This window comes from Dermacentor albipictus, chromosome 1 (assembly GCF_038994185.2).
Source record: "Dermacentor albipictus isolate Rhodes 1998 colony chromosome 1, USDA_Dalb.pri_finalv2, whole genome shotgun sequence".
NCBI classification, from domain to species: domain Eukaryota; kingdom Metazoa; phylum Arthropoda; class Arachnida; order Ixodida; family Ixodidae; genus Dermacentor; species Dermacentor albipictus.
In genome coordinates, this window is record NC_091821.1 from 354,334,167 (window position 1) to 354,347,229 (window position 13,063).

At 47.4% G+C, this 13,063-nt stretch overlaps 1 protein-coding gene across 3 annotated transcripts in view; it reads right to left on the minus strand.

Annotated features, from left to right (window-relative positions):
- Positions 1 to 13,063, minus strand: part of Schip1 (Schwannomin interacting protein 1) — a 123,266-nt gene that overhangs the window by 25,942 nt on the left and 84,261 nt on the right. For all 3 annotated transcript variants that reach the window (XM_065452189.2, XM_065452191.2, XM_065452190.2), the window contains one exon: positions 12,594 to 12,978. In XM_065452189.2, the coding sequence (XP_065308261.2) occupies positions 12,594 to 12,978 (385 nt within the window). The remainder of the gene's footprint in view (positions 1 to 12,593; positions 12,979 to 13,063) is intronic.

The window sequence follows — 13,063 nt, forward strand, 5'->3', positions numbered from 1 at the left end:
CCTTTCCCAGAGTTCTCGTATATGGAGATTACAGAATTCTTCTAAGTTTCACAGCATTCACGTAGCCACTGCAACCAGTATTTGAAACTGCAGTTTAACATTTCGGTATTGTTTAGTGTGCACTTAGCAGGATTTGCAATATTCGTTTTGTTGCGGAGCTACGTAAATGTAAACATACCGCGTCATTTCTTTTTCTTTTCTTGGTTTATGTCGGGATTTTGTGATTTTTTTTTCTTCCATCACAAGAAACACGTGAGGGCCCAAATCAGACTACTCGAACTTTACATTTTCTTTGAAGTGTAACGAATTTCATTTAGCAGTGGGTCTAGCGGTTGTCTAAATAGAGACTTGCCGTTCTCCCCCTGTATATGAATGGGGAAATTGGAGCTGGCAGCCAGTTAAAACTTTCTCTTCACCAGAACGCAATCATGTTGTAGGTAATTTCACTATCAAAACGGAATTCCCATTTCGAAGCTCTTGGCTATTCAGAAAAAAAATTTTGGACTGTTGCCAAGAGCGTCTGTGCTGAAAAAGCGTCTGTATTTATACCTATTTGAAAGTTGACCATAGACAGCATTACGGGTATAGTCACGCTGCCTCAATGCATTAGGAACCGTGGAAAATATTTTGTTTGAATGTTCAGGTTACAGAAACGAAAGGGCATGCTATCTAATTAGAATGGGGTGTGCTTCCCAGAACTCACTAGATCTAGGAAGAATATAGAATGGAATTTATTGACAGGAAAGACAGAGAGGTCGACATGAACTAGTGCGCTATAGTCTGCTACTCTGCACCGGGGAAGAGGGAAGGGTAGTGAAAGTATACTAGGATGGGTGATGATGATAAGAGAAGTGATGAGTGCTTATGTGTATGAGACCTGGATCTAGGAAGAATAATATAGGTACTGAAGGAGCATACTGAAGGTGGATACTGAAGGAGCCTTCTCCTTCAAGCTTTAAATTTTCTTATTTCATTCCTTCAAGACACTGGCTTAATTGACAACCTCCCGCCTGTTTACATCAATACCACCACAATTATCTCGCCTGTACACGCCATGATCATATATTGCCTTGCATTTTTTTTCTCTCTATTTTCTCGCTCTCCTCTTTCTACGGCCTTTCTGTCCCCGATCCCCTTCCCTATGAGGAGTAGCATGTAGGTACTTACAGCTATACACGCCTGAACAATTATCTGTATTTAATTGAAGAGCGTTGTTTCTGTCTCACCACTGAAAATCAGAAACGAGACTAAAGGTGATGGAGGACGGCTTAATTTCGCTGCCCAAAGAGAAGATCTGCCCCTCAAGTAGACCTTCCCATCGGAGGGGGAGAGAACCTCTCTGGATTGTTGCGCGTGACTACAAAATGCGATCGCTGCTGCTTCTGCAGAGCTTTTTGAACGGGTGCGCAACTCGTGTTCACAACAGCCAAGGTGGGATTATGTCGAAGGTCTGCAGGTGCCAGAGCTACCGTATTCTCAGTGGTACATCATTTCTACAGGACATGTTCTTTACAGGTGAATACCAAATGCGGCTGCGATGCTACCTTTTTAATGAGAAATCAAGAATAAGAGAGAGGCCCTAAGGAAGATGGAGTCTTGAAGTAATTAAGAGTAGTAGAATAAGGAAGAGGAAACGAAGGCTTTGCTTTAATACTGACGTCTCAAGAGAATTATGCATACCACCACTGTATGACAATGAGTTACGATTATTGTGGTATAGGCGGGCTGCGGTCGCTGCCTCATTGTCGATCCCACTCATTCGTGACCTCCACGGAGCAATGGGAATGGGAGCTTGCTTTCATCTGATGGCGAATGAAGCGTATGAACACCAAATAGACCTACAATCACTGAGCAAGCAGACTCCTTGGAGGTACGCAGTCGTTGCGATATAAAGGACCTCACGGTCGCACAACGTCGGTCTAAGGGTTCAATGCTGCCGCATCACATCGGGCATTGGGACGGTTGGACAGAACAGACGGGGACAAAGCAGCGACGTCTCGCTGAGTCCATAAGCGGGTCCGGCCTCAAAGCCCGTTCGGACACGGGAAGCGTTTTTGTGCTCCCATGCACGGCACACTGCCGAAAACCACGGCGCGCTGCGATAGTGTCCCGAGAGGTTCGCGCGACCGATAAGATAGACGGCGGCGGCAGCGTGTGTGTACAACTGTTTGCGGACGACGCTCGGAGAGGCTCCTAATGACCGATAGAAGACCATAAAAATATCACGGACCCGCAGGGGAAAGCAAGGGGAGAATAGATGCCGCGGTAACGACAACAAAAGAAAGCCTCGTCGTCGCAGATTTCCCGCCAAGGATCTTTGCAGCCGTCGCCGATGTTTGTCTTCGGACACCATGTGGACGCGAAGATGACGGGAAGGAGCTTTCGGATGATGTTAGGGAGAGGCGAATAGAAGGACGGACATGGGAAACTGTCCGGCGAGCGTGTGTTTGGCGACCCCTCCCGTATGTTTTATGCGTCCGAGGCCATGGATGATGAAAATACGGCACCCAACTGTGTGTCTGACAGTGTGTCGCGTTACTCGTTTTGTGCGTTCCTGCCAAATTGCTATCATAACGAATTTCTTCCTTGGCCTGTACCATTAAGGCCATCGGCCATATCATGCAAATGCGTCAGTCTGGCTCGTCAGGTCACTGAAACTTACTGGCCTCGGTCAATGCTTCGAAGAGGGAACACCAAAAGCCTGATAGATGCACTCATACGCAATACTTGAGGCGTATATAGCCTCGAGCCAGACAGTTACGGCGTCTGCAGCGAAGAAATAGCTCCCTTGCCTCCCCTTCCCACCCCTGCCGCAACTTTATTAAACATTATTTATTTTTCTACGATTGTGTTCTCTACAGTGTACGCTGCTACAACCATGAGTCGTTTGATGTACGAAAATTTCCCTTCTAGAGTGTAGTGTAAAAAATATCCCAGAGCTCCCTGCTTTGAAGTAACCACTCTCACTCTCTTGATTTAAGATTCATATTCAATACAATTCGCAATCGTATCTTTTTTGCTATCGCACGCATTTATGACCAAAAATAAGAAACACAATTTCAAGTAAACGTTAACGTTTCCTCTGACTTCTCACTGTTTTATAAAATCTTTTTTCCGAGCAGGACTTCTAAGTCGTCCTCCTGCACCCAGGAGTAAAAAGCGGTTGTTGCCGCTTCTTATCACTTTTTACTGCGTTGGAATGACAAACATTTGCAAGTCTTACTATTTTTATTTTATTCGGCACGCTGTCCCATAGATGTACCGCTGCCCCGACGTCCACGACGCCTTATCGTTCTCATTCCACGACGCCTTAATTATCGTTCTCATTATCACGGGAAGGCAAGCTATAACCAAGCTTAAATTACGACAGCAGCAGCAACAACAAAACCGAAACAAACACGCCCTCCCTCGCCAACTTACAAGCGCGCACGAACCAACGCCCCATTCTTCTTACTATGCCATTCTCGTAATGGATTTTGTTGTCGCGACGCCCGCTTTTCTCCGTAGCCGTTCTTATCGCTTCTCCGACTTCTGCTGCGTCCTCTTCTCCGTAACACCGCAGCGGATATGGGTGCGGTGACAGACAACACGGTAACGTCATTCCGGACTCTTTTATTTCAGGAATACTCGGTGGAGCATCGACTGCAGCGCAAACAGCGATGGGAGCGCGTCGACAGCGGCGGTGGTGACTCGGCTGCGTCAAGCCCTCAACAGGCGAGCAAATGGGTCCAAACGAGGGCGCGGTCTCGGTGGGAGCCGACGCGTATATGCGCTGTCCTCGCGGGCGCCCGCGCTCTGTCAGCGACGCGAACGCGACAGGATGACGTCCGCCTCGCAGTGCGCCGCCGAAACGGAAGAAACGGCGCACCTCCTATTCCGGGACGAGTGACAGACAGGCAGCATGCGTCCCAGGTTGCGGCGAATGCAACCGAAGACGGGGATGTCGGTTAGTCGAGCGTGCACCAGTGCGCACGCCTAATTTGACGACCGTATGCACAGGGAAAGGATGCGGTATTTCCTTTCTCTTAATTGACGCATGCAGGAGAGTGGGGGAGGAAGCGCAACTGACAGCCCAGTAACCATGGCCATCAAGAAAAGCACCGTAAATAGGGAAACATTTGCCGCGGCGTGTACTTCTAAGTAGAGTCTGCAGGGCACCTGACACGACCACGAAAACGGGCCAGTTCTCAGCTGCCGAACACCGATCGACCGCGCACTATGCGTTCATCAACGTCTTCCTCTTCCACACTTCACCATGCTGGCACCGATAATCTCCAGTACACATTATTCAATGCACTTGGAAAAATCTTCTAAAGTGAGCGATCGCGTTTCGTCAGGCGAACAGTTCCAGAGTTGAATCCATGGTTCAGACAAAAAAACTATACTTGAATATGTCATTGCGGGAGTGAAAGTAAAGGTTAGGCTTGTGGATGGTTCTTGTTGGTAACATCCTTGCAGGGGATAGGTAGTTATTTGGGGACGCATAATGCTTTGGCAGAGTGGAATACCCCAAATATAAGGCGCACCAGGTTGCACGAACTGAACCCTTCGATCCAACGCCGACCTCCACCCGGGCTTCACCGACGTGAGGCATCGCTTCTGTACCGGCTGTGGTTGGGAGTGGCTTTCACGAAGGCGTGCACTACTTTGATTAGACTGACCGACAGTTCTGCATGCGACGTTTGCAGCATCGAAGAGAACATCGAACACTTATTGTGTGAATGTCATCGATTTCAGTCGGAAAGACAAACATTATCTATCGCATTGCGACGACTGGACGATAGGCCGTTGTATGGGCAGGTGCTGCTTGAAGACCGTCCCCATCGCTCGTCGGCCCACAAAGCTGTGAAGGCACTTTTGTCTTGAGGGCGATCTTCAGGGCGGATGGCCTATGCAAACGCCTTTGACTCACTCAGGCCCTCCGTGTGCGTGCGCGCGCTCACCGCCTTCCTCCTCCCCTCCCTCTCTATCCCATCTTTCTATTCCCTCTCTCCCGTGCCCCAGAGTAGGGTAACCAACCAGACGCATTTCTGGTTAACATCACTGCCTTCTCTCTTTATTTCCTCCTCCCTCCTCCTCAAAATAGCTTGAGTTAACGAAATTGAACAAAAGCTTTAAGATTTCTGCTCGGCACCAATCAGAAAGTGGGGTGAGTCCTAATTAAGCTACCTAGGAAAGAGGTGAGAAGTTCCACTCATAACGGTGGCAAATAAAGCGAACATATAATCATGCTACAATACTAAGATCAATTGTGATACAAGGTTGAGGGAAAGGGGCGGACAGAAGAATAAAGATATTTCCGTTTTAGTTACTAATTCCTTGGGCAAGCGTTCAGCGAATGAACGGACTGCACTATATACCTATACACGACCACGTTAACCTTAAACGTCTGCAGGTAGCTCAGGGTGCGTCCTTGTGTTTTTTTCTTTACACGTGTTCTTCGTCGTATCGTAACTGTATCACCAATTACGTTTATTAAAAAAATAACACTGTCCCACTGCGATCACGCAGCATGTTATTGAGGCATTCTGTACTGCGCCTGATAACGCACCTAGTGAGTGCCCAACGTAAATACTCTCAATCTCAGTCAGGCTGGCCGCTTTTTCCTTGGCCTCCGCTTTCTGCAAGGCAGAGTACACATATCTGCTCCCTGCTTCGCCGGAGTTTATCGCCCTCAGACATGTGCGCTTCGTTTGTGCGTCAGGCACCCCTTTCTCATGTTTCTTCTGGTTAAACAAACAACCCCTGCAAACGGAAGCCCGTCCTCCGCCCGACAGCGCATCTTTCCTTGGCGTGCAGACCTTTCCCATCTCGCGAACCTCGTGAGGTCGGTCCAGAGAGGGCAGAACGCCCTTGTCATCCGCTTCCTTTCTAGCGCGGGCTAGCTTGATTTGTGTGACGACTGACTGCTGCCACTTCCTTATTGCTGGAGAGAGAGAGGGATATAAGGAAGGCAGGGATGTTAACCAGTCAAGAGTCCGGTTGGCTACCCTACGCAGGGGGAAGGGAGAAGTGGAAGAGAGGCAAGGGATATAGAGAGGGTATAGAGACGTGCACGGACAGCGCTTGAGTTAAAGATGCTCGCGCAAACCAGAAGTTCTGAGAAAGCAGAAACCAGTTTGTGGGGCACGGAATATGCGAAACAGCTGGATGCCCGCGAAGCCTGCGCACATAACTAATCATTCAAATTATCAATCTGAAGTGGGGTTTCGCAACCTATACACTGATACATTAAAAATTATGCAGATTGAACGCACAGGTTGGTATCTAAGCGAAGCGAGGAAAAATTGATTTAAGTGCTATGGGACACTTCGATGCGTTCAACTGTGCGCTCAACTGTGCGCTCAACTTTCGTGATATGCTACGTGTAATCTCATGCAATGCTCATGTTTATCCACCACAAATGGGACGAGCTTAAATGTCATGCAATCCTTATGCTTATGCAATACACCGCTCACAATCTATGTCAAAACAGGTACACCAAATCAGGCGAACCCACAGCGTCAGCCGTTGTTCGCTGTAGGCAGCGATGTCACAAGGACGAAGGTGATCTATGATGATCATCGAGGGAATAATGGCGATGACAAGTGTACACACAGATAAATACGACACATATCTGTAGCAGCGCTTGTAGCGGACGATCGCGATGTGCGCCAAGGAAAAGAACGATCGGCCAGACACGAGCTAGAAAAAGAACGCTCCAGGCTACAGGTCCCAAACGACGGTATACGCTGCTCGGCTGGCCAGCCGCCACTGTTAATCGCCGCCGTTCATAACGGGTGGACGACCTGCATCAACCAGTCGCGTGCACGTCTAATTACATTTAATGATTCCGAACTCCTTGTGTAATATTAAAACTTCTTTCTGGGCGAGTTGGTGCATGTATACTTGATTTGAAAATTATAACAGCGCTAACACATGCATCCACAAAGGAACAAAGATGAGATACAAGCGCTGAACCCTTGAGTAACAGAGGCACATACCCCAGAAATAAAAAAAAAGATAATTATGGGGCATTACGTACGTACAGAACCACAATATGGTTATGAAGCATGGCGAATAGTGGGGTATTTCCGGAATAATTTTGACTGCCTGCACCTAAGTATATACAGAGTGTTTTCGCATCCATGATGTAAATGTGGCCGCCGCGGCTGGGATCGTACCCGCGACCTCGAGCTCAGCAGCGGAACACCATATCAGCCGGGCTAACGCAGTGGGTGAATCACGTACCCATTCTGTTGAATTTTCCATGAGTGGGCACGCGCTCAGTGGCACATACCGCATGGCTAGTCAGCGGGTGTCTGTTTTAGAAGGAAACATAGTAAACCAAGGAATTCGTTGACTACAAGGCGCTATTCCATTAGATGGTCGATGTGCTTCAGAGATGCCTGTAAACAGACACTACATGTTACGGTTTGATGTGGAATTTTCTTCTTCATTACATGGAACAGAAGCGCGTTTTGTAGCTACATTGTCGGTCAGCATACATGTACCCGGTATTTATTTTTATGCGGAATAAACAAAACTGGCACATTTAGGATCCTGCCGTCCTTACATATAGGCTACCTGGAGTGGCGGACATTAGCAGCAAAACCTCTTTCAACGATAATACCACCAACTACAAAAAACATGCTAAATAACCTTTCATTACTAATTTTACGGCGCATGTAATTGGAAAATTGAAGTGAAGTCATGTCTATTTATCAGAAGTCCTATAGCTAGCACCACTTTTGAAATAGCCATCCGAAAAATCTGCTAAAGAATGGCTAGGCGTTTCAGTTAAGATCGTCCCGAACTGTTAAAGGCGCACGCTTTTAGGAAACTGCGAATCGGAACGCTCATATAATTTTGTAGAAAATGTTTAGGTCACATATACCGAAAGTGGTGCTATAGTTGGAAGATTTCTACTAAGCAGACATGAATTCACCACACTTTGGCTTCGATTTCGCGATTAGATCAACTGTACTAATGTTAGCAAATAAAAAGCTATTTGAATGATTCAGTTAACGAGCGAAATTATCGCTGCATATTTTCTCTGCTGCTAACGTCCGCGTAGCCAGGTATCCTATTAGCAATAACGGCAATGACCTGATATAAAAGATACCAACAGCAAACAGCAGGATCAAGTGCTGATACTGCCATGCCAAACCCGAGAGGGTAGGCAAAGAAAGCTTCGCTTTTAATTATAATAGCCAAGGCTTAACGTCTAGCAGCTCACCTTTGTCGTGGAACATGCATTCCGTAAACTTTTGAGTCCGATTGTACCTACCAATACCTACCTATTTGTCGCATAACCATTGTACGCGCGTGCATATCTGAGACACATTATCTGCACCTGATGTTGCACTACGTTTGTCCACATCGTCGTATATGTATAACTTCAGCCTGTGAACTGCCGTATCGTGATTCTTGTGAGACTATACAGTGCACCGGATGCGTGCTTTCCGCCTGGGTCGGTACAAATAGTATATACTGCACTGAACTGTTACTGCAGTTAAGGGTACTGTTGTATTGATACTATCATGCATGTTGTGCTTCCTGACGGCGACCGTCTGTCACCCGAGTGTCAGTGTTATCGATTTATCACTCGACGTAAGACTCGCCTACTGTATCGATCAAAATGTCTTAAGTTTATTTCCTACACGCAAAATAGAGCAGTTGCCATCTGTGCCCTTAGCCGACAGTCACTGGCCAATTCATGTATACCTGCGAGCTACAAAACACACATCACTACAACCACACGCACATAACAAGGCAGTGTGACCATCTGTCACACATACTAAAGTGCACATAAATGATGACTAGATTAAAATAATAATAATAATAATAATAATAATAATAATAATAATAATAATAATAATAATAATAATAATAATAATAATAATAATAGTTCAATGCATACCCGCACCATAAACCATAACAATCTACTGGAGAGATGTGTGTACCAACACTAAATAACTTTTTGACGGCGTGGGTAAACGTTTCATCTGTTTTTACGTCTACTGGTAAGCTGTTCCAATTCTTGGTTCCTGAATACTTCTTTTACCAAATGTATTGTGATTTTACGGCAAATTTAAGCGCATGTTAGAACGGCATGTCTGTCGAGTAGGCCGAATAAGATAGGATAAAGGGAAAGGAAGGTTATATCGAAGTACTTTTTTTTTTTCCACCATGGGAGTAATCTTAGTCTCGTGCTTGGAAAAACTGCATGATGTTCAACATGCTAAAAGGGGTGTCTGCTGTTTCATGCGGCTTAGAATTTGTTGTGACGGCAAAGAGCTCTCATGACAGGACTCAAGAAAATTTTGGTATGTAAGCACCCATGTTTCGATGCAATAGATTATGTGACCGTGAAATATGGAATAGCGTATGATTGTAAGTGTGCGCATGAGAAAAATGGCTTCTGGCGTTCAACAGCGCATAGCATGCGCTATTTAATTTCTTGCGGACGTGGTGGATAGGGCCACTGCAATTTAGAGCAGAGTATACTGCAATGCCTGAATATTTATGCTTGTCAACGTCGTAGATTAGATTTTTGGCCATAGCGAAATCGAGCTCCTTTGGGCCGGCGGTCGACTCGAAAATACCATGTACTTTGTTTTTGAAACATTTGACACCAGTTTGATTTTCGAAAAACAATCGTGACATTTTGTTAAGATCAGAATTAGCTAAATATTGCAACTGAGATGGATCCTGACCAGGAAATAATACATTGTATGGTATTATCTGCATACATTATAATATCACAATTGTGAAGTACAGGTAGGAGGTAGTAGATGAATAAAAAGCAAAGAAAAAGAACAGAGGTCCTAAATTGTAACCTTGCGGCACTCCCCAAGTTACTGGGCCGAAGGCTTGATGTGGCGTCTCACACTTTAACCATCTGCATGCTGTCAACCATATTGGTCACTTTCTGGAACTTGAGCAACTTAGTAGTTTCGTTTTTTTTAATCCTTCTCCCTCTCACCTATCGCTTCCCCTTTCCCCTCCCCCAGTACAGGGTAGCCAACCGGAGATAATCTCTGGTTAACCTCCCTGTCTTTCCTTTGCCTTTCTCTCTCTCTCTTTGAGCAACTAGGCTTCTGAATCCGTATTTTTCAAGCTTCTGCAACCGAATTTTATGATTTACAGTCTCATAGGCTTGCTTTATATCCGTAAGTATACCAACTATACAGCACTTGTCGTTTAAAACCTTATTTACAAGTTCGTAAAGCCTGTTACAGCTGTTGACATGGACCTATCATTACAGAATCCATGCGGTATACCTGAAATAACTTTATATTTATCTATAATGAAAAAAGATCTCTTGGTCGAAAGTTGTTCAAATATAGTAACAAATGCACTTAATCTAAATATTGGGATGTAATTCTGAAGGTATTTACTATTGTCTCCGTTATAAATTGGAATCACACGTCCTATCTTTAAAATTTCAATATACACTTTCACGTGAGAGGATGCACTCAATATTTTATGCGAAGCATATTAACGTAGGTTTCGGGCCTTCGCGCGACGCCCGGCGGTGGCCACCATTGACCCTGAAGTGGGGTCACGTGACATGACGTCACGTGATGACGTCACACAGGTTGCAGATGGAGCCTCATATCGCGCCGTCGGTCGCCTCCCGGCGGTGGCAACCATTGACCTTCAAGTGACCTTCAAGTAGGTCACGTGATATGACGTCACGTGATGACGTCACACCGGCTGCAGATGGGGCCTCATATCGCGCCGTCGGTCGCCTCCCGGCGGTGGCCACCATTCACCCTGAAGTGAGGTCACATGATGTGACGTCACGTGATGACGTCACACCGGCTGCAGATGGGACCTCATATCGCGCCGTCGGACGTCGCCCGGCGGAGGCCTCCACACTTCAGTTCGCGCCGTCGCGCGCGACGCGGCGGCGGCGCCACCATCGCTGCATCACGTGATATGTGACGTCACGCCAGGGATGAAGCGGCGCGCGCCCGCCGTCGCGTCAGTCTCTGTGCCCGCAACCGCGCCAGCGTCTTTGCGCCGGGCGTGTATGCGGTCAAGATGCCTCCAAACGCTAAGGATACGCTAAGGTTAAGCCCAGTGGATGCTTCGCATCCACTGGGCTTAACCTTGATAAGCCTCCAATTTTTTTGCAAAGCGTTCGCCGAGTTCTTCAATGTACTGTTATAGATAAATATATATCATGTGTACCACGGTTATTTCTTCCGGTCGTAGCTCTTGACTGTATAGAAGCTATCTCACGGGGTGAGAAATCTTCAAAAACGACGGAGCTCCGCTTAGGACTTCCTATAGCTTGGGTATATCGCTTGAGAGAAAACAACAATGCAAGGGATTTGTCTAGCTTACAGAAGTGATCATTGAAGTGATCGGCAATGTATGTTTCACCGTTAAGTGGTGGTGTGACGTCTGGCAAATTTATTGTCTCGAATGAAGTCGCAGATTGTGTAGCGACGGAACCTTGTCTAATCACATGGGGGGCACGCGATGCAAGCGCTGTTGTCAATTGAACATTCCTTAAGGAAAAAACGAGTGCGAGCCATTATTTGGGAATACACTGTGATACATGTGGAAATAGCGGGTGGACTTCAACCACGAGATCTGGCCGGTCATCATTGAAAGGTATCTGTACAGCGCAACAAAACAAGGACACAAAAAGAAAAACGAAGACAAGCACTAACTATCAACAACGAAAATGTTACTTCCGGGATCGGTCATACATATACCCCCAGACAACCACGGGCACACTATGATAGCAACCATGAGGATGCACTTACGTACATGACGGCATGAAAACAATCTAAAACCAATAGAACCGGAAAACGCAGGAAAATCTAAATGACATGCGATTCAGCCTTTATGCCATGCGCAAATAATCTAACAATGACAGTGACGGTTTGTTGATGCATTGGTCAGCGGCCGAGAGTATCTGCTCCGTTTCTATTATTAGTCTTACACATCCGCGCTCATCCCTATCTATAACAGTGGTATCTTCTAGAAGTGGGCGACAGGCCGACATGGACACGTTTTACAATGGAAAACAAGAAAACCGTCGCCTGATACACTGTGACACTTATTTCTGTGCGCTCGACGGTCGACGATTGTGCTCGCCGCTGTCGTGGTGCGTTGAGTGTTACTTATCTTTTCCTTTCCCTTTCCTTCTCTTTCTAGAGGTGGGGGGGGGGGGGGGTCGGGAGGGGGCGCACAAGTTCGGCCTGTAGAGAATTAGATTTGTGACTTCCAGTATCTGCGTGCCCTGAACCCGCCGCGGTATAGCTCAGTGGCTGTGCCATTGCGCTGCTGAGCTTGAGGCTGCGTGATAAATACCAGCCGCAGCGTCTGTATTTCGATGGAGACGAAATGCAAGGACGCTCGCGTACTTGGATTTAAGTGCGCGAGAAAGTGCCACGGGTAGCCAAAATTAATCGGGAATCCTTCACTACGGCGTGCCCCATGATCGCCGGATTCGGCGCGTGAAACCTCGGAATATAATTCAATTTAATGGCACTGACCGGTTCTTCACTGTTACAACAACGTAACAATATCGTTATCTCAATCATCTGTAAAGTAAGTGTGGGGATTGTAGTAAGATGCCCCGCGCTCACCCTAGCGAGCCAGTCGTCCTCCTTGGCGGCGCGGCTCAGGTGCCGCTCCATGGCCTCCCAGTCGATGGTGGGCATGCTCGTCTCGATGTTGTACACGTCGAAGTCGCCGCACCGCTCGGGCGACAGCGACGCGCGGCCCCGGCGCCGCTCCGCGCCGCCGTTGGCCGAGCTCGAGCCGCCGCCGGACCGCGAGGCCTGCGGGCGGCCGTCGGCGTGCCTGCCCGATGCTCCCCCCGCCGGGGCCGGCGATGTCGGCGGCAGGGAGAGCCGCGAACGGCGCACCTTCTCGGGCGTGAAGTTGAGCAGCGACGCGGCAGATGTGGTCGCCTCGCGCGTCAGCTCGGCCTTGTCGAAAATCTTGGCCACGTTCTCCGGCAGCGCCCACCTGCGCACGTGCGCGTGATTGCCGCTGCTTGGCGTGGCGACAAGCTTTCGCGAGCAACCTCCTCGCAAATGAAGTCGTAAAGAAT